Genomic DNA, 22,184 nt, shown 5'->3' with positions numbered 1-22,184 from the left:
TTTTTTCAGGCTGGCCACGTGATCAAAATTCATGGAAGCATGGAAAACGGAATTCCTGGTATTGTTTCTTCATGTCAATAAAGCTTATTTGATTATAGTAGTAGGGTAGGCTGTCATTTGGACTAGGTTTTTAAAGTTGAAGATGTTTCACCTCGTATCCTAAAGGCTTTGTCAATTCTGAATTAGCTGGTAAAACAGCTGGTTTATATGTGCTCATGGGGGAGGAGTCAGACCTGAAACTGGATGGTATTGTCAACTTAGCCTACATTGGTTTCGGGTCATTAGGAGTCCTTTGTCCTCAGCTGGAGTTGGGGAGACAGGGGCTACCCTCCCTACTCTTTCAGCTGTTAATGACCCAGGTTAAACTGGTTCGATTTGTTTGGGTCTCAGAACACTGCTGCAGTTTCAGGTCTGACTTCTCCCCCATGAGCGCATATACAACAGCTCTTTTACCAGCTATTTCAGAATTGACAAAGCCTTTTGGATAGTCCACACGACAACCTATAAACCTACTACTATGATGGAATCAACCTGGATGAATGACAGTCTTCATAGACAAAGCTTGTTTGAATTGAAATGTGAGCCAAGCTAAAAATTTTGCTATTGCTACCTCACTTTGCCCCTGTCATAGAACTTGAACGTGACCCATTTTTTTTTGTTGTTGTTGAAGAACCTAGAGAGGATTATTTGATATCAGATCGGGTTATTAACATTTGGTTATGTGTGGCTTTCAGTTTACATTTAGGTACCCCTGCGACTGTCACACTTTTTCTGTTTCAAACTGACCCTGGCCCCCGATCAAAGAATGGAAACATCAAGTGGCCCTCACTGGAAAAGGTTTGGGGACCCCTGGTGTAAAAGAAAGAAATAACTGGGACCATGTATCGTCAGATTTTGAGTGAAAACCTCCTTCCATCAGCATGGTCATTAAAGATTAAATGTGGCTGGGTCTTTCAGCATGACAACAATACCAAACACACTACTCGAATTACTCTACTGTAAGTCTGTGTTGCCTAGCAACAGCCCCAAATCATCACTGCTCTAGAGGAGATCTGCATGGAGCAATGGGCCAAAATACCGGCAACAGTTTGTGAAAACCTTGTGACGACTTACAGAAAACGTCTGACTCCTGTCATTGACAACAAATAGTATAACCATGGTATTGAGTTGAATCTTTGTTATTGACCAAATACTTATTTTCCACCATAATTTACAAATATTTTTTTTTAAATCAGACAATGTGATTTTCTGGATTTTCTTATTCTGTCTCATAGTTGACGTTTACCTAAGATGAAAATTACAGGCCTCTCTCATCTTTTTAAGTGAGAGAACGTGGACCATTGGTGGCTGACTAAATACTTATTTTGCCCCACTGCATATATATATCTCCAGCCTGTCCTTCCATGAACCATAAAAAAGAATACAAGTGGGAAATTAGTAGCTGACTTTGAGTGTAAATTCATATTCCAGCCTGCTCTCATATCAATATGACTGTGTTGTTGACATACTCCCCCCAAGAAACATTGCTCTAATAGTTTTATTAAAATGCTTTCATCCTTTATGTAAACTTATATTTTAATAGTTGTGAAAAAAATGTTCCAAATGAAACTGACATTTTTTAAAGTGCAAACGAGCGATTTAATGTAGAAGTGCCAAAAAAAAAAGGAAGAGTGGGCGGAGCTTGAGTGCATTGGAAAAAGGTGTAAAGTAGCGGGGTGGGGGTGGGGGTGGTAAAAGGGTGTTTTCCTTAGCAAAATGGGGGAAGGCGGGGTTTAAGTAAAAGAAAAAAAGTATGAATGTAGGATTGTATGGGAGTGTATGAAGTAAGAACTAATAAGTCGGCGTGGTTTAGGTAGTACAGGGGGCTGGGTTATGAAAAACAGACTATTGTTAAACAATGATTGGGGTGGGTTCATGTTTTGTAGGGCGAGGTATAAATCATAAAAAATGTCATGGGTCTAAAACTTTTAAGTTAGGATTACATGAAAGCATTCAAAATTTGATAAAGATTTTGTTTAAATATACATTTTTTTTACATTCTAAAATTAGATTTTCCTATTATTTTTTAATTACTAGTCACAGAAAGGTGTAAAATTGGAAGAAAAAACAAACGTTGTAATTACAGACTTTTTAAACCCCGCCTTTGTGGTTTGTTAAAAGAAGTTGAGTAGGTTTGGTTTGTGAAAGTTTATAAAGTCAAAATAATTTTTCTGTTTACTGTATTTTCTGCGCTATAAGTGCAATTAAAAGTTTTAATTATTTAATAAAAAACAACAACAGTGTGACTATATGTTTTTTTACGTGTTACTAAAAAGGTGAGGAGTTATTGTAGTCATGCTAACAGTTGTAGAGGAATCAGTCTGTTTGTTTTACGTGTTGGGGATTAGGGTAGTCACAGTAAAGTTTGTTTTAGCACAATCAGTCTGTTTTACCAACAAAATAGCGGTATTGTGAATAAGCTAACACGGCTAATGCTATCAACATTGCTATAATGTAGTGATAGTTCTAGAGATCCTGTAAACACAGTTAATAAGGTCTGACTGATGGACTTACCTCTGACTCTTTTGTCTCGCTTAATGTGCCTTATAGCTCGGTGCGCCTTTTATATGACAGCTGTTCGAAAATACACCCTTCTAAAAAGAAGGCCCTATAACGCAGAAAATACAGTAATTGTTCATTTTTTTTGAAGAACAAAAGTTTTTTAAGGTCTACTTTTTTAAAACTTTGTAGGCATTTCTATTATACCATTTCATCCCCGTTAATTTGAGTAATTTCTGGCTTCAACGTAAATCAACTACTGTAGCGGTTTCACTCATTGCCTCTGTGTTCATCCTTTATTCCTCTTCAACTGCACATCTTCCCTTGTTCAGTACTGCAAAAACTGCTGTAAGACTGACCTGTAAACTATTAGTGCATCACCGAAAGATAAACAAGCAGGTGCTTTAAAACGTACCTTTGGGTTCTGCTTACCCTGTGACTTCATTGGCATTCAATACTGCTGACATTTCTGTAACTGTCCTAGCCGTAGATGATCTTTAGATGCAGTTAGAACCTTTCTTCTCTAGGGGGTGAGAGGCTGATGAGTCAGGGATCGACCTAAGGGCGGTTGGCAATGAACAATGTGTTGATGACGATGACCCACGATGCTTCAGTTAGGTTGGACGTCTTGCTTCTGTCGTTCAAGTGGCTGCGGACACGAGGCGTTATGGGAGGTTTTGGCTCGGGAAACATAAAATGCTTTCTGCAGCTGATGAACCATTGACTGTATCTGAGAGCTTTACTAAGTGACCCCTCCCCAGTGATTGAAGACAGGAAGTGCCCAGGAAGCCAAAATTCCATGGTCGTCTATTGAGAATAAACAGTTATTACGTAGTCATTATATGTATCAACCTACGTACACAGCTACACATTTGACAGGCATTTAGCCGATGGTGGTCACACTGGATGACCAGGGAGGGGCTTCTTCTACTGTTTACGAAGGCATGTCCGCCACCCACAGTCGGAAAGGGTTTGGTGTGAAACGTTGAAGCATAGCAAATATCGCAAATCTAGTTCCAGTCTTTTTCTTCGACAGCTCTATTCCGATACGTGATAGACTTGGTGTCATATAAACCACAATTATTAAATTCTCCTCCGTGATCAATTTACAAACAGTTGTCCCTTTTGCAAACTGAAAAGGATGCAATTACCTAGACTTTTCCTTGGGAGCGTTGCTAAGGACGGCACGAACGTTGCTTAAGAATAACATTTTTAACATGTTCTTGCTAATCCTTTTGTTTTGCCTGTCACTTGCACGTAATTTACATAAGACCAAGCACAAAAACGGATGGAAATGTTGGCCACATGCATTGAATTTCAAGTGCGTCTAAGGGTAAATGCTATGGTTGGTCGCACGTAATAACCTAACCCGAACCGTAGCCCTTTCTCTGGTCCGTGCGGTCAAGTAAGAATTCATCACTGGCCGTACGTTTTCAGAAAATTACCTGCGTATAGAAACTTTTTTCCCCTGCAGTTCTAATTATTTGAGTTATAATAATCTGTCCAATCAGATGTCGTCAAATGTTCAAAACGATCGTGTAGCCTGCTTTCAAGTGGTAGGGGTGTTGACTTCCACCATGCTCAGTCCTGTTTGGTGAGAATGATTGTCATAGAGCAGGGGTCGGCAACCGATGGCTCCGGAGCCGCATGCGGCTCTTTCCTGCCTGTGCTGCGGCTCTCTGTGGTTTAGTAAAATAACTGTCATGTTCTCAGATTGTCGTGGTGCCTTTAACACCATCGGGTAGAGCGAGCGGGCAGAAGGAAGAGAGCAGCGTGAACGCAGAGAGGGCGTGTCTGCAGCTGTAAACGCCGACCAGAGTCTGTAATGGGATAGAAAGTTCTTCTAAAAAGACAGTCAGTGGTGATCTTGCTGTCTGTGTAGAACACGCTGGAGGGGGGCAACGAACAGGTAGAGGTGGGGGCGGGGCTTAGACTCACTCCTTATGATTCCAGACCCGCAACAACTAAAACAGTTGTCATCCATAAAATTAATATAATTTATTGGGTTTACTGGATTAAAGGAAAAAAAATAGTAAGGTGTCTGCATCAAAGTGAATTTGTTTCCATCATCTCACTCAATCCTAACTCTGGTGTTTGACAGACAAAAAAGTCTCTTCAAGGTTGTGGAAAATAGACAAAAGATCAAAGGAAACATCACGGTCATAAAGAATAAAAATAATGAAATTAAATTATTGAATAAATATCCTGACAGCATTTTGAATCAATACAAGTATTGCCAAATGAACTATGTTGATATATCGGCAAAAACCTTTTTTCTAACACGTCTACTGTTGCGGCTCCCTGTGCTTTCATCTCGGGGGGAAACTGATCCACATGGCTCTTTGAGAGGTTCAGGTTGCCGACCCCTGCCATAGAAACATTGACTCAGACCGATTCAGACGGAGGGCGGCGGAACATGGCGGCGTCCAGGTTGTGAAATGGCGACTGAATTGACTTGATTTTGTTGGAGGTGGAGGTTAATCTTCGGGCGACGTCACAGTCACTTGCTCTAATTCTCAGATACAGTCAACGCGGCGGACGGATTGTTTCTCTTAAATGCATCAACTTTTCTTCATCTCATTTCAAAACACCATTAGAAAAAAAATAAAAATAAAGACCTCGCAGATTTCTGTCTATGCGTGACGAACCCCCGTCACCTACGTCTAACTTCTGTTCTGGGAAATCTCTCTGCCCCTAAGGGATTCTGCTTCATGTTAAGCAGTTTTAACCTCCTGGTAGTGTTTCGTTCGGATTCGTTTAATACTGCAGACAGGAGCGAAGTTAAATCTCCACTCGTGGTTTTTTTTTTTCTCCTTAAATCCTCTACCGGCTTACCGATCCTTTTTTCCTTCAGAGCTTCAGATGGTTCTCCTCCAGCAGCTTCAAGTGATGTCGGGCCTAAAAAGACTCAAACCGAGAGGCCCAACAACTGCTCTGCCTTAAGGAGTCCAAGCAAAACGGAGAATCCAAAGAAACCAGATTTAACGAAGGAGGACGCAGAGCTTAGAACATCAAGCCGCTCTCACAACTTTCTGTGAAAATGTCCACAAAGTCTCCTCCCTGCCGCTTTGAATTCCAGCGACAAACTTCCTGTGGACAGGATTCAAATGCTTTTAAAGACAGGAAATGATCCAATGGTGGGAGCCTCCACAGTGGGATCGTAGCAGGCTCTCCTCCTTTCCAACTTGAGTTTGTAAAAATCAGCAAACGACGAGTTCTGGCTCAAAAATCCGATGCCGAGAGGGAAACGTTTCCAAACGTTCAGTGGCGAAACAAAGACAACACTTCTCCGTTTTCAGAGGGTTACCTGTGGGACATGAACAAACTGTCTGATCTGACCTCTTCATTACTCCACAAAGAGCCTCCGTAGGGTTTTCTCCCCCTTCAAAGAAAGAATCCAGATTTTTGGGGGTCTTGGAGGGCCGGCAGTGGGTCGGAGCAGGAGACCCCGAGGTCGCACGGCGCCGCTCCGTTGCCGTTGGGTAGCAGACAGGTCCTGACGTAGGCGCCGTTCGAAGTGCCGTGGAGGCAGCCGTTCTCCGCCTGCAAGAGAGATTGCGGGTCACCAAACAAGAGGAGGGTCTCCATTCCCCACCGGCATCTTTGACGAACAAACGTCACACGATCAAATTGCCATAGCGGGCTTCAAACTGGCGACCTGTTGTCACGCAACCCATTTAATTGAAAAAAAGTGTTTCCAGCTTCGCCTCAAAATCAACCTCCTCCAAGCGCAAAAACTTATTTTCTATAAATGTGAGGTTTTTCGAAAACGTTGTGCTTCCATTAGGCTAATTTAGTATCGCAAATCCAATTTGCGCAGTTTTAGCTAGTGAGGCTCAAAAAGAGCATCTGAAAAAGCAAAATGTTGATTGAAAGAATGTGCATCGGACATCGTTCTTTACTCCACATCTTGGGGTAAAACGTTTGTTCTTTGATTGAACCTTTAGTGACCCGGGTAGGTCGATTGAGAAGAATTTCTCATTTACAACGATGACCTGAGTTTGCAGCAACAAACTGCAATTTAAGTAACATACACATAAAATATGACATCTTCGCACATCAATATTTACAATAAAAAGTCCACAGGAGGAACTGTTTATAATAGAAAAGATGGAAAGAAACCCATAAAAAAATTGACAAACATCTGCATTCAGCACAAATCACGTGTTAAAGATGTCTTAAAGGTCGTAACTGAGGTAGGGCTGGATGTGCACAAAATGGTGTCATCAACGTAAAAAATACATTTCTAGCAATTCTTTTTTATAGATTTGAAACAAAGTTGGACCCCTGAGGGACCTCCATGATAACCGGGATTGGAGAAGATTGATAGCCAGCTGTACGCTCAAAATGTACACGGTCAGTGATGTAACCTCCGACCAATACTGTATGGTCCACAGAATCAAAGGCTTTAGCCAAGTTGGCGAACTCCGGGTACACAAAGTTTGATTGGAGTCTAGATCATTTAAGTCTAAGTCACAACCCAAAAACTGTTGTTGGAGGGTTGTATGCCAGTACACAACCCACCTTGTATACAGGAGTGACCCATGAGTGTCTGACAGTTCCCTTGAGACTCCTCCGGCCACCTCAAGGGACATCATAAACATAGCTAGCATAAATAAACACGAAAAAAGCTCTTGCGGACAAATTCTACCGGGATCTATAAGCAGTTGACTTATCAAAAACTTAATATTCCCTCATTTTTTCCCCGTTTTTTTGCTGTGGAAACAAGTTTAATGCTTATTATTAAGATTTTTTCATGCGTTTCAATCCCAATATTTGTCTGCTTTTATTCTATAAAGCCATGGAAGTATAAGAGCATGTGTGTGTGTGCTGCAGTTTTGGAATCTGTGACCTTAATCGCATGAAGCAGGTCAGGTCAAAGCAGCAGCTCTTAGACCTGAGGTCACGGAAGACGGGGAGGAATAAAGGCGAGGAGAGAATTTGTTTTCTCAGGCGCTTTAACTTTAGCTCCACATCCTTTGGAAATCACATGATTCCACTGCTTTCGCTGACTCACCACGGTGACTTAATCCTGCATGAATGATTGTGGCGTCTATGGCTTCTGCTCACAGCACAGACGTTTGATTATTGATTTGATATCATTTAGATGTTTACTCCAAACCGATCTACACAAATCCTCGCTTATATAAGCCAGAAACTGTCATTTACCCCCCAAAACAGCAGAAAAAATACACACACACAAACTCACACGTACATTAGACCTGCACAATAAAAAAAAAAATCCCAAATTTATTGTTGTTGCGACATCAAGCTGTGCGATCCGCATATCGCAAAAGTTTGTGAAATTGAGATAAATGGTTTCCTTAGATGTGGTAAAACTATCTTATGTCAGCTAGAACTATTTAACGAATCCAATAAATCTATTTATGCATATGACCAATCGGAGGGACGCCTTTAAATCAGCCCTTCGATCTTAGATGCTCACCTCCTATGTAGACGAGGGTCATTAGGAGTATCATTTAATTAATGTTGACAGACATAAATTAAATTTTACATGACAGACTCTTATTAAAATTAAACAGTCTGTCGCAGGGTAGAGTGTCCACAATCACACACCCACACACTCACACATCTAGGGACAATTTAGATTTACCAATTAACCTATGAAGCAGGTTTTGGACGGTGCAAACATGCAAACTCCACACAGAAAGGTCCCCCCCCATTGGTGTTCTGGTTCAGGTCCCCCAGCTGGGACTTGAACCAGGGGCCTTCTTGCTGTGAGGCAAGAGCGCTAACCACTGCCCCACCTGCTGCAGTGAAAGAAGTTTTGCTATTTGTTTCATGTGTCGCAAGTAATATTGTCATCGCAATATAGATCAATAATATGGCAAATCACGGGTTTTCCTCATATCGTGCAGCCCTAACATATATTATACTTTACTTTTATTTTTATACCATGGTCCGGGTGAATAATTGCTTCTGATTGGCAGCTGGGTGTGCGTTAAAAAGTGATATACCACAGGATAACCGCACGGTGAAAAAAGAAGTTCCGGTCACCTAGCTTAAATGTTTTGTATCACTGCGCCGGCTTCTTTAAAACAACCTTTTGCTTCATCATCTGGACAAAAACAAGCAGTAAGAGGTGAACTTTCTATCTGAACTGATGCTTTATTCAACCCATCGGAAAGATCAGCATCTAGATATCGCTTTATATAGAAGAATCTTGACTGCAGTGGTGGTGTGGCGCGACGCGGACTATTTTGTACGTGGAGCGGTGCGGCGCAACAAATAGTCCACTTTTTGTGAGAAAAGTGATCCAAATCAGAAAAAAAGAATTAAGGACTAAAAACTGGTTTATTTTTATTGCTTTTGTAAGTGACTATGGTATAAGCGGGTTAATGGCCTTCAAAGTGTGCATTATCATCGGAGGACGGTTCAGGCTTCCACGGCGTGGGTTAAATAGTGATATTGCACACATCGTCGGCCATTAACCCTTACGGATTTGTCCTCAATCATGAGAAAAACGCTACAAAAGGGTCAAAGGGTTAAAGGGTTCAGCTTATTTATCCAACTAACGTGACTTTTTGAGGCTTCTCCAAAGACGATCCTAAAGTCAGACTGATTTCTAAATAATCAGATTTCTCACAGTTTTTATTTTTTGCTGCTTTCTCTGCCGACTTCCTGAACGTAGCTGTAAATAAAGATGTATTTTCAGCATTAAGAGGCCTCTGATTGTGCGGGTTGTCAGAGGAAGCAGCGGAGGAGTCTCTCCGCACGCCGTCTCCCCTCCCCCCCTCCCTCCAGCATTAGGTAATGATGACAGTCAAATTGTAGGTCAGCAGTGCTCATGCCTGACTAGCCCGCATGCCAGTATTTTTCTTTCAGCGACGCCCACTGACCCTGAAGAACAACAGTGGGGGGGTGGGGGTGAATGGACGCCTGCTGGGGACCAGCATCTCCAGAGCTCGGCCCGGCCTGGCCTGGCCCGGCTCGGCCCCTTCTATTCATCGCTGCGTCGGTTCTCGCTGCCGGGTTGGTCGCTCAGGTTTCATTAGGTCTCCTTTGTCGTCCCGGAGTTTGTTTTTCCTCTTTCCACACGAATGCTTAGAAACACACGCGGGACAAAGACGCACGGCAGATGAAGGCCGCTGAATGATGCTGGCGAGGTAAACGGCAGGACGGTTATTTTCCGCCGTGACAGCGGCGGTGGACATTTCGGTTTGGGTTTTCTCTCGTCACGTCCCTGTAAACTGTACACATAAAACATTTTCTTCACGCCAACCAGATTCGTTTTCGGATCTAAATGTTTCGCGGTTCTGACCCATTTCCGTGTTCCCCTTGTTCCCATAACATGTCTGGTCACATGACTGCAGCACACGCTGAGCCCGCCCCCGGCGTCTGTGTGCTGACTCGTGAAATGATCCGTCTCAGTGACAGCGCTGCCTCAGGTTTGTTAATGCTCGCTGAGCTCTGAGGCCGCGGGTCTTTGCCAACCCTACAAGAGTTCGGATCACTTAGAGGAGGCTGAAACGGGCCTGACAGAGGGAGGGGGGAGAGGGGCAGACTGATCGGATGGCGCCGTCTTACCTTGCAGTGTTGCGCGGCGTCGAAGGCGCTGTAGGCCTCCGTGGACGGCAGGCCGAGTTGCGGTTCCGACAGAGCCAGCAGCTGCTCCAGCTCAGCGGCGGGACTGAGATTCCGATCCAGGTGGCTCTGCAGCTGGTAGTTCCAGGTGGCAGGGTTCTGGTGGCTGCAGAGGTCCGGTGCTGTGAAAGAACCCAGGCCGCCTCCTGGAACTGGCGTGTAATCCGGGTGGACGAGCTCCACGTTTGGCGGGAAAACAGTGTGCCCGTTGGGGAGGCAGGATCCGTTCACGGGCAGCTGGAGCGGGTTCTGGAAGCCCAGCTGCGCGGTTCTGGTGCTGCTCGGCTGCGGCTGTGGCTGCAGCTGCCAGTGCTGACTGGGCTCCATCAGAGGGTGGAGCGGCGGCTGCTGTCCGTTTAGCTGCGCAGGTTTCATCTGAGGATGCGGGGGGATGCGGTTTCCATGGTGATGGTGGTGCTCTGCTGGTACCAGCCAGGGGTTTTGAAGAACTCCAAACGGGTCACCGGTGCCAGCTGACCCGAGGTGGCTGGGCGGAGCCTTCAGCAGCTCTGCAGCGCTGATATGCTGCTGCATCTGCTGCGACAGCTGGATGATGGGTGGGAGGCCCGGTGGGGCGGCGGGCTGCTGGGACCCAGCCTGGCCAGAGTTCAGGAGTCCGGCCCCGCCCCGGCTCTCCTGCTCCTCCCTCTGGTCGCCATTCTCCAGACAGTCCTGGATGTAGGAGAGGATTTCGTCGTTGCTGAGGAAGTCGGTGAGGGTGGGGATGTGGGAGGCGTCCAGCTCCACCTGGATCATCCTCTCGTCCAGCAGCAGCAGCTCCAGGTCCTCGGCGTTCAGGCCCAGGTTCTCCAGGGCACTAAATAGCTCGCTGTTGGAGCACGCCTCCCTCCCGTCCAGAGACAGGGAGTCCAGCGTGGCCAGAAGTGGATCGAAGCACGCCTTACCGTCGCACGCCACCGCTTCCCCGTTGGAAGCCGCGTTCCAACCGGCGCTACTCAACATACCGTCAAGTCCATCCGAGCTGCCACAGAGGGCGCTGATGGACATCTTGGGCTCAGGATCAGGCTGGCAGACGTACACCGACTCGTCCTGACTCATCAGAACCTCCAGCAGGGACTTTGGGTTCAGCTCCTCGGAGGAACTGCTGTCCGCCTTGCTCTTCTTGGTCTTCCCGCCTTTGGCTTTGCCCTGGCAGGGGTCGGGGAAGCCGAGCAGCGGATGAGCTGTCTGGTAAAGGAGAGCCTCCCCCGTGGCGAAGGTGAAGGGCAGGTGCATAGACCTCTTCCTCAGATGCTCGCCTCCCTCCTCCTCCCTGCAAAAACGACCAGAAGGATTAAGAGAAAGAAAAAAAGAGGAGAAAAAAAACAGCAGGGATCGGCTCTTACGCCAAGGGCCTCTGGGTGGCGATGATGTAGTCTGGCTTCCCGCTCTTGTAGACGAGCCGCGCGTTGGCCTGAACCCACTTCCATCGGTTCTCCTTGGTGAGGAGCCGGAAGACGGTGAGGCCGCTCTCGCCCGTCTTTATCACTGCAATCACATCAGACCGCGTCACCGCGGCTCACGCTCCGCCGCACCCCGCAGGCGTCCCATCTGCTCAGCCGGCCGTGCCGCACGCGGATGTTACAAGTCGTGTTTGCACACACACGAAAGCCGCAGAATCTGCAGCCCTTCAGCAGGAAATGGACCCAAAAAAAATGAAAATGCCTGTCGAAGCTCAAAGATTTCCTCTTTATTTTTAGCGTCACGTTTTTTGCAGACGACACACCGCTGTTGGTGCGGCGTTAATGCTGGTTAATCATTTGACTGTTTTCAGCTGCCGGCAGAGCCCAGCTGCACGCGTTCCGCCCACTGTGTCCGGATGAGCTCAGTGTTCAACCTTTGCCTCGGTGACAGGCCTGCAAAAAAAACCACAGCTGGAGTCCAGAGTGCTGTGACACCAGAACCGGCGCTGTCAGGGCTGCAGCACGGAGTCTGACAGTGAGAACTACAGCGGGTGCCATGAGTTTCATCTGCAGGAGTAAGTGGTGGGTCTGCAACCGGCGCTGCTTCTGACGCCTCTGCCGGACGTGAAAAGGCTCCGCCCACCGCTCACCCAACCACTGAACCAAAAGGTAATCGGGTTGACTTGACACCTGTTTCACGCCTCTTTGTTTCTGAGTTTCCGCTGCTCGACTACATTGATGCTCAATGTCAACATGTGTGTGTTTCACGGGCACCATAGCAACGACTAAAGAGGTCATCTGGTACACGAGTTAAGTAGGGCATCAACAACACAGGCTGATGAAGCAGACATTTTCGGGAGGGAGTTCATGGTTGTTGAAAAAAAAATGAAGAGGGATTTTTAGCTGCCACTTACTCCGGACGTGGTTTTCGGCGCAGTACAGCATATCAGCGGCGTGGATGAACTGATATCCCGAGCCTCGCACCCTCAGCTCCGCCTCGGTGTAGCCCAGGACGATTTTACCCCTGGAGAGGCAGGAAGGTATTATGTAGTTAACACACTCTTAACCTTTAACACCACAAAGTTAACGCCAGAATTAACATTCTTGGAATTCCTGTAACATCTATGCAGTTAGCGTCAAAGAACTGATTCTGACAATAGTAAAAAGTTTACAACATTAACGTAAGATAACCGATTCTGACGACAGTAAAGTGTTTAGGGGAAATAACGGTTTCTAATTCTTGAAAAAGCAGTTTGTGTGGACCCGCTTATACTATTGTAATAAACTGTCAAAATGCATATTGTCGTCAAACTGCTCGACTTTGTGTCAGAATCTGTCCAGAGTTTTTTTTATTGTGGTCAAAGAGTTCTGGTATTTCACTGTCGGCGACCACTCTGCTGTTTTAGGGTCGACCTCTCAGAGAGGGTCATCGGGCATCACGTACTTTGCGTCACAGGCCATGGGGGTGAAGTCCAGTTTGTGCTTGGTCCTGAAGATCATGTTCTTGGTGCGGATTTCCAGGATAGCCGGAGGCAGCAGGGGCGTGGCAATGGCGAAGAGGGCGAGCTGCGGCGGGGGCGAGCCCCTCTCGCTGTCGCTTGGCTGGCGGCTCTGACCGTGGAGGAACTTGAGTCTGCCCTGGATGTTCAGCGGCTGAGGAGAAATGGATTTAATGGGGTCAGTGTGTCACTGGCTCATCAGGAAGACGGCGGACACAAATGCGTCCTTTGTGCGTTTTCTCAATCCTCTTCAGTTGTATTTACTCAGTTGGCTAATGTAAAGAAGCAAATCCACCGCAGAGGAGACCATCAACCCTCTGGGGTGCAGGGGCGACCTTTCTCCTGGTCACATGACCAAGTTTCAGGCAGCTTTGTTCGTGGTTGAACCCCCCATGTACCCACACGTCCCAACAGAGACTCTGTGACCAGAGGTTCAGACAACATTCGAGCATCTCTAGAAATCTTTAGCTGAGACGACACCCTTTGAACTTTAACATCACCCACCAGCAGAGGTCAACCCCTCTCTCCCAACGTGGCATTTCGTGTGAAGACCCCCACCCCCACCACCACCACCTCCCCTCTTTCTCCCACTGTTAGTTGTGCCTAATTGACCTTGGTGGGTTTGAGGGCCTACAGCCGCAGTGTCAGGAATCTGGCCTCGAATAGCAGGAGGGATTATGACTTATGGCTCACGCAAACACGACGGGAGGGCGAACGAGGAGGTTCAGCCCCTCCACAGGTCTCCAGAAAACAAAGATGCCTCCTCGACTCTCAGAAACATCAAGAAAACCTTTATTTTGTTTCTAAATTGATCCAATCCTGTTGTTTTAAGGCTGCTCCTGAGCCTGGTGGGATTTTGTCACACTGACCTAGACAAAAAGTCAACGTAAACGCACGTTTCTGTTCAAAACTCTTATGTAGCTACACAGATTTTTTCCACCTGGGGGATCTACATAAAAAAAAAAAAAGAAAGTTAAACCATTTGAACTTTGACCAATCAGGCACTTGGATTTGATTGACATGCCAAACATTTAATAATTGATCATGGCAGAGAAATTAACAATTGTGTTTTGTGTCCGGATGAGATTCTATGACATCACAAGATTAGCGAAGTTTGCATCACTTTTCGACATTTGGCACCAAACCTCTTCCAACTGTAGGTAGTGCTCCTGCGCTAGTAAATGGTGGCAAAAAAGAAGAAGAAGCTCCTCCGTGTTTCTCCAGTGTGAACACCATGGACTAAATGCGTGTTCAAGAAACCGGGTTTAACGTATTCCTGAACGTGTGTAACTAGCTGGTGTTTCCGGAGCTTAAAGCTACGGAAACACCAGTCTTGGCAATGCGTGTTCAAGGAGCCTCTTCCAATGAAAACTCAACATAAAGGCATGCAAACTCTCTTTCAGGCTTCCATAATCAAAACTCATGTGTTCATGCGGAGTTACGCATGTTTCTACGACCATTTTCTGAGTGAAAACCTTCTTCTATCAGCAAAGGCACTGAAGATGAAACATGGTTGGGTCTTTCAGCATGACAACAATACCAAACACGTTGCCCGGGTAATGAAGGAGTGGCTTCGTTAAAAGTATTTCAAGGTCCTGGAGTGGTCTAGCCCAGTGATCCCCAACCTTTTCGTCACCACAGACCGGTACAACGCAAGACACGTTTACCGCGGACCGGGGGTGGAATTTTCTCTTTAGTAATAATAATAACAATAATAATAATGAACGTAAATCCACTGTGTAATCATGTTCAACTTTATTAGCGGTGTCCTGGTAACGTCACACCAACAACAGAACATCACAAAAGCAACACAGTTTCTACCGCGATACACTCTGGTTGCTATGGTAAGTGTGACGGATATGACAGAGAGAATCCGGTCACTTTTCAAAATAAAACGTTTTTTTTCTGGGAAAAAAACCCCAATAAAATCGAAATTATTTTTTCTTTCTGTGCGTCCCAGTGCCAAAATTTCGGTGCCAAGTGTCCCGCGGCCCGGTGGTTGGGGACCACTGGTCTAGCCAGTCTCCAGATCTCAACCCCATAGAAAATATTTGGAGGGAGTTGAAAGTCTGTGTTGCCCAGCGACAGCTCCAAAACATCACTGCTGTAGAGGAGATCTGCATGGAGGAATGGGCCAAAATACCAGCAACAAGGTTTGTGAAAACCTTGTGACGACTTACAGAAAAAACGTCTGACTGCCAACACTGTCATTGCCAACAAAGAGTATATAACCATAGTATTGAGTTAAACTTTTGTCACTGACCAAATACTGATTTCCACAATAATTTACAAATAAATTCTTTAAAAATCAGACAATGTGATTTTCTGGATTTTTTCCCCTCATTTTGTGTCATTGTTGAGGTTTACCTATGATGAAAATTACTGGCCCCTCTCATCTTTTAATTCACGGAAGTGCCAACTGTTTGAAAATGGATCATGGCAGAGAAATTATAATTGTGGTTTGAGCCTGGATGGAATTCTGTGACTCCAAGTCTTTCAGCTTTTGGAATAGAGCTGTGAAAAAAAAAAAAAAAAGCCTTGGGCAAGATTAGCAAACTTTGTGTTGCTTTTTGACATTCCACGCTAAATTGCAGGTAGGAACCTACAGTTCTTGAACGTACATCAGATGCCCTTAGAGGGTCAAACGAATCTTCCTGCTCTGAACTTCGGCACCATTTCTCCAACAGCTGGAGCTCACAGTCCTGACTAAGCAAGAGCCAGATTAAAGGCGTTTCCCCCCCCCCCACCACCACCACCCTCAGGTTGTCTTAAGGCGGATTACAGGAGTGCATGGTGACCTCTGATCTCCACACAGTCGGCAGCACAAACAGACACACAGTGGGATTCAGTTTCAACACAAAGCGCCAACGACAAAAGAAAAAAAATCCACAAATGTTTTTACCAGGAAGCCGGACGAGTTGTCCAGCAGACAGCGGAAGCGGCAGACGAAGGCTCTTTCCAGGAAGGAGGAGTTTTCTGGGGGAAGCTGCTCGGGGTTGTAGCTCACTGGGCAGGGGGAGCTGCTGGACACCAAGTCTCCACCTGGAAACATTTTTCACAATAAGAGCATATGTCTGCTGCACATCAGAAGGCGCTGATTCATCTGCCGTGGAACCGTGCTTGAATGTCTGCAGAGAAGGTGTGCGTGCACGGCTGACTGAGCGCAGTGAGGTTTTGGGAAACAGACCTGCCGGCTCGATGGGGGGTCCCGTGCTGACCGGGGGGTTGAGGGCCCAGTGCAAGTTCCTCCTGAACTCCTGCTGGTCTTCAGTGTGGATCAGCTCAAACACACTCTGGTGCATGACATCAGTCTGACAGGAAAACACAGTGGGACCCCAGTTTTACTTCTCACCCTTCAGCGGGAGTGAAGCACAGTTAATGAGGACAGGAAACCTCCAGCGCCGCTTTTAGCCCAACGCTTCCTACATGACACCATCACTCCTGACACTTAGCAATCCACATTAAATCAAGAATTGCTAAAAATTAAAAATTCCCTCTATAAACAAATGTACTGGATTTTACTGCTGCCTCTGTATCTGCAGCTCACCACACCCTATTAAAAAATCTATCTTATTTATTTCTAAATAATTAGAAGAGCTGTTTCTGATGCTGATTTGCTAAATTTTGTTCGTTTATAAAGACTAAAATTTGTGCAAATTTAGATCTTGAACCTTCTCTCAAGATGTTATGTTAGCATTAAGCTAGCTAAGCAGCTTGCTGTTCATATTTACGCACAATAAACCGCCTCACAGAGGCAACATTACGGAATACATTTTTTGCGTTTCCTGGACCCAAAATGTTCACCTTATTGTCTTGTGTTTACAGCTAAATCAGTAAAATCTGAGTTTATGAAATTCCTACATTGGTATTTGCAAAAGCTGCCTCTGTATCTACAGCTCAGCAAACCGTATTCCTAAAAATCACAATTAATGATTTTATTTTGGATAGAGTAGGGGTGTGACGATAACCGCATCACCGCGGTGATGACCACATCACTATTTTAGTTTTTTGTAGGTAGATTTTATTAAGACGAGGTTGTTTACCCCCCCATATATAGGAGGATATAAGAGAGTCTAGTAGAGTTTGGAAAAGATACAGAAGTTTAGACAGTATAACCATTTTAACAGAGTTCACTCGTCCAACTAAGGACACTGATAGGGAAGACCATTGCCGGACTATCAGTTTGATTTGGTTTAAATAAACTGCAAAATTTCTTTGAATAAATCTTTATATTTTTGGGTAACTGTGACTCCAAGGTAAGTGAATCTACTGCGCTCGACTTTCAGAGGGAAACTCTGAAAGTCCAGATAGGTCTTTACAGCTGCGAAGTGCAATAGCAAGAGGTTCTATCGCTAAGTTGAAGAGTATAGGGCTCAAAGGGCAGCCCTGTCGGGTGCCACAGTACTGGTTAAAGGGGCTTGATGTTTGGGAGTTAGTGCGAATCCTTGCAGTGGGCTCAGAATACAGTAACTTGATCCATAGATTAAAGGCAGGCCCAAAACCAAATTTTTTCAGTACAGCAAGCAGATAAGAAAACTACATTTTCAACATAAAGCATTAAGCTATCAATGCGGTTTGCCATTCATAAAAAGACACAATAAACCGTCTCATAGACGTATAAGGAAAACATAGTTTTTGTGCTTTTTGAACCAAATATTTTTGTTTTACCATCTTTTATTTAAAGTTATCATATCACAACATATCTTATCACAACTATGCAGATGATACTCAGATCTATGTGTCACTGACAACAGGTGAATATGGGCCGGTGGATTCACTCAGCCACTGCCTCCAACAGATCAGCGCGTGGATGCAGAACAACTTTCTCCAGCTAAACTCAAACAAGACCGAAGTTATTATTTTTGGCCCACAGAAACAAAGAGAAAATGTCAGCAGCTACCTTCATTCTCTGTCTCTAAAACCCTCAAATCAAGTCAGAAATCTAGGGGTAATCATGGACTCTGACCTGAACTTTAACAGCCATATCAAGTCAGTAACATCAGCTGCATTTTACCATCTGAAAAACATTGCCAAAATCAAAAACATAGTCTCAAAGCGAGACCTGGAGATACTTATTCATGCATTTGTCTCCAGTAGGTTAGACTACTGTAACGGCCTGCTCACCGGCCTGTCCAAACGAGCTGTAAAACAGCTTCAGTACATCCAGAATGCTGCTGCTCGAGTCTTGACCAGAACCAGGAAGTATGATCACATTAGTCCTGTGCTCAGGTCTCTGCACTGGCTCCCTGTACCTGAAAGAATAGACTTCAAAGCAGCTCTGCTTGTGTACAAGTCTCTCCATGGCCGAGCACCAAAGTACATCTCTGACATGTTAGTGCCATATGAACCATCTCGTACTCTGAGGACCTCAGGGGCCGGCCTCCTGTTGATGCCCAGAGTCAGAACTAAACAAGGGGAATCAGCGTTTCAATATTCTGCAGCTAAAATCTGGAACAGCCTCCCTGAAGTCGTAAGACAGGCCTCTTCTGTGTTCATGGTCAAATCTAGACTAAAAACATTTCTGTTTAGCCGTGTATATGACTGAAAGGTCCTACCTGCACTTTTCTTTCCTTTCCTTCCTTTATTTTTAAATCAATTTTCAATTATTTTTTTTTCTTTTCTTTTAAAGTAAATTTTACGTTGATTATTTCTCTGATGTATTGTGATTTTAATGCATTTTTCTGTTTTGTGAAGCACCTTGAATTACATTGGTACGAATTGTGCTATACAAATAAACTTGCCTTGCCTAAAGTTAAAACAGTTTAAATCTGAGTTTCCAAAGCTCGTGGGTTTGATTTTGCAACAGCTGCCTCTGCATCTACAGCTCAGCAAACAATTAAAAGAAATTCTATAATTTCATTTTTCAGATGGTTAGAGGAGTTGTTTCTAATGTCGAATGGCTAAAATTTTTTCCTTTATAAAGAACGACATTGTCATAAATGTAGATCTTTGACCTCTGCTGCAAATATTCTGTTAGCATTAAGCTAGCTATTCAGTCAGTTTGCCATTCACAATTACACAGAATAAACTTTCTCACAAAGGTAAGTTAACTTGATTTTTTTTTTTGTCTAATATTTACAGTTACAGTTGGGGCGACAGTGGCTCAGGTGGTTGAGCGGGTCGTCCAATGATTGAAGGGTCGGCGGTTCGATTCCCCGCTCCCACCAGCCAAATATCGTTGTGTCCTTGGGCAAGACACTTCAACCTCCTTGCCTCCAGTGTGGCCTCCACTGGTGCGTGAATGTGCATGGATGATCCCGGTGATGGTCAGAGGGGCCGTAGGCGCGAAATGGCAGCCACGCCTCTGTCAGTCTGCCCCAGGGCAGCTGTGGCTACAACTGTAGCTTACCATCACCAAGTATGAATGAGGAGTGAATGAATAATGGACACCATGTCAGCTCGTTGAGCGTCTGGAAAAGCACAGATAAATCCAACCCATTATTATTATTATTATTATTATTATTAGTTAAAATGGTCTAATGAATCCCTTTCTAATAAACTGTGTAATTTGGCACATTTATTATGAAATGCGTTCACAAGCACTGATAAAACACAAATGTGATTGTTTTAGCTTTTACTTGGTAACATTTGCAAAACAATGCTGTCCTGCTAAGAACAAAAACAGGCGATGAATTATTTAAGAGGTCTGTTTTTAGCTGTGAGAGATTTCATTCCTAAATCTTTAATGATCCAGAAATAAATGTATTTTTTTAGACAGAAACACAATTGTAAAGGTTTGCTTTGCTGGTGCAACTTTATTGAGGATATCTTTAAGGACAAAAGTCGGTATAAAGCTGGATTTCACACAATTATGCCTCCTAAATCTGTGATTAAAATGGCCAGGAGTCTGCTGAAAAAACAATTTAAGCCTTAGACACATGTAGCCATACTGCAGTTAACCTATACAGGTGCTACAGATTTTTAGGTTGTCCGGGCCTGTGGAGGGTCATAGGGAGGTGTCGCTGGTGTGTAGCAGTTTCTTTGAGGCCTTTTGCATCTGGTAAGTGTTTTACGAAATATTCATAAAGTTAATCTAAGTTGCATGTGCTTATGACGCACGGGTGAGACTGTTGTACAATGTCCTTAATGGCATACTCTAGTCATTAGAAAAGCATTAGTCACAGCTACCCTTATGGCTAGATACAGGCTGTCTGGGGGTGAAGTATGGGTTAGCTTGTATGGGCTTCAAAGGAGCACGCACTTTTCACGTGAACAGCACTTATAGAACCAGCAGGATTGAGGGGGTGGGTCAAAAGACCCTCGTGTTTTGTAAAGGTGTTCGCTACGACCTGTCCCCTCTACTACACGACAGTACGGTACGGTCCAGTCCGGTATTTTGAGCGTTTTTATTATAAAATGGACCAATTAAGCTGGATCAAACCGTACTAGTTTTAGCTATCCCGTTGGTTGTAGGTCCATAGTAAAAATGTGCTGGACCAGTTAGGATGGAGCTACTGTTAAAACTGTTGAAGGTTGTTACGACAAAAGAAATCAGCTGTATTCATCTTTGCCACATTAAATGGTTTGTTTATACGACGTACCAAAAGCCAAGCGGAAATAAATGAGCTGCTGGATGACCTCTATTGCTGTTGTTGTAAGCCTCACCCTGCATGTGCCGTGACGGTCCAAGTTTAGTGGAAACGCTCACCTGAATAACCTGGGCCATTCTAAACCAGACCGGTCTGCTCAGTGGAAATGAGGGACAAGGAATCTACGACCTTGCAATGTTGTGGAGACAACCTATGTGCCCCATAAAGGTGTGACCATTTTTTTTTTTTCTTTTTTTAAACTTGTCCTGTCCAACAGCTAGGCAGGCAGATGAGAGCTGAGGGCCTCTTGTGTTGGACATATTTTACTTTAACAAGAGGGGTTATTAATCTTCAGACAAACCAAAGGTATGTCTGAATAAACCCCTTTTGTAATTGAGGCCAAACTTTATTAATTTCAACCATGTTTGGAAATCTTTGGTGTTGGACCGGACGGAAAAGGAAAGAAGGGAAGAAGAGAGAGGGATGTTAGAGAGGGGGGGGGGGGGGGGGATAGTGAGAGGGGGGGGGGGGAAAGACCATGAATCAGCATAGAGCAGACAGGTTTACTGGTTGTTTATCATTACAGTACGGTTCAAATGTAGTACAAAAAGGGCGGGGCCTGTTCACACACACTCAAATGTTATCAACACACCTGCTAGCTGCAAAAATGTCCACATGTCAACATGTACACAAAACAGATAGTGTTCACAAACGCATACCTATGCCTTTAAACCAACAAGTGTGAAATCTTTCATTCATTCAATCATGCAAACTATTAGTGCAAAGGTGAGCTAACACCTGTGCTCAGGTGAGTGTTTATGTTCTTCTAAAATGAATGGTGGAATGTGAAAAGAAGGAGGAGCGCCCAGCCACCCCCACACCCAGACCCCCGCCGCAACAGCAGCGGCAGCCGGAATCCCCCCAACGCCACACGGGAACAGGCAGGGAACAACCGCCCCCCGGGCGACCAAGACCGCCACCCAGGCCAGGGGCAGCAGGACCGCCGCGAGGCCCCCAGAGCCAGAGAGCAGGGAGACGCGGAGGGAAAGAGAGCGCCGCCCCAGCCCAACCAGGAAAGCAGCCCTCCCGCCGCGCCGGGAGAGCCCAACGCAGGGCCCCACCGGAGAAGCACGCCCACAGCCCCAGACGAGCACCCCACCACCACCCAGGAGTTCCGGGCATCCCCCCGCCCCAAACCCAGGTACGAGCCAGGACCCCCCAAGGGAGACCCGCTCCGCACTCCAGGCAGCCACCCACCCGGCTCACGGTTTGTCCAGGGAGGAGCAAGGCAGGGGCCCGCCGCCCCCGCCCAGGAGGGGGGAACCCCGGGGAAAAAAGGGGGGCCCACAAGGGGTGTTGTACATATGGCCCGACCAGGCTCGGCCACTGTTGGAAGTTTGGCGGGGCCCAGCGCTCAGGGGCAAGGACCAGGACCCACCCCCCAGGGACACGAACACCCCCGGCTCAGGTGTAATGTGAACCCCCCCACCGCGCGGAGAGAGCACCGCCGGGCCCAGGAAGCCGGCACCGAGGGGACACGGCCGCCGTCGCCAAGGGGCCCGCACCCCCCACCAGGGAAGGGGTAGGGGACAGATGGACCCAGGTCCCAC

General features: G+C 45.6%; 1 protein-coding gene across 1 annotated transcript in view; it reads right to left on the bottom strand.

The window, feature by feature from the left end:
* Positions 1 to 5,349: 5,349 nt before the first annotated feature.
* Positions 5,350 to 22,184, bottom strand: part of ahr (aryl hydrocarbon receptor) — a 38,282-nt gene continuing 21,447 nt past the window's right edge. The window contains 7 exon segments of the mRNA NM_001104678.1: positions 5,350 to 6,081; positions 10,087 to 11,416; positions 11,490 to 11,631; positions 12,461 to 12,570; positions 12,991 to 13,199; positions 15,948 to 16,087; positions 16,233 to 16,356. Of these exon segments, the coding sequence (NP_001098148.1) occupies positions 5,923 to 6,081; positions 10,087 to 11,416; positions 11,490 to 11,631; positions 12,461 to 12,570; positions 12,991 to 13,199; positions 15,948 to 16,087; positions 16,233 to 16,356 (2,214 nt within the window). The 3' untranslated portion in view covers positions 5,350 to 5,922.

The sequence above is a fragment of the Oryzias latipes genome, chromosome 2 (genome assembly GCF_002234675.1).
Source record: "Oryzias latipes chromosome 2, ASM223467v1".
NCBI classification, from domain to species: Eukaryota; Metazoa; Chordata; class Actinopteri; order Beloniformes; family Adrianichthyidae; genus Oryzias; species Oryzias latipes.
This window is presented reverse-complemented; position numbering and strand designations above follow the sequence as displayed.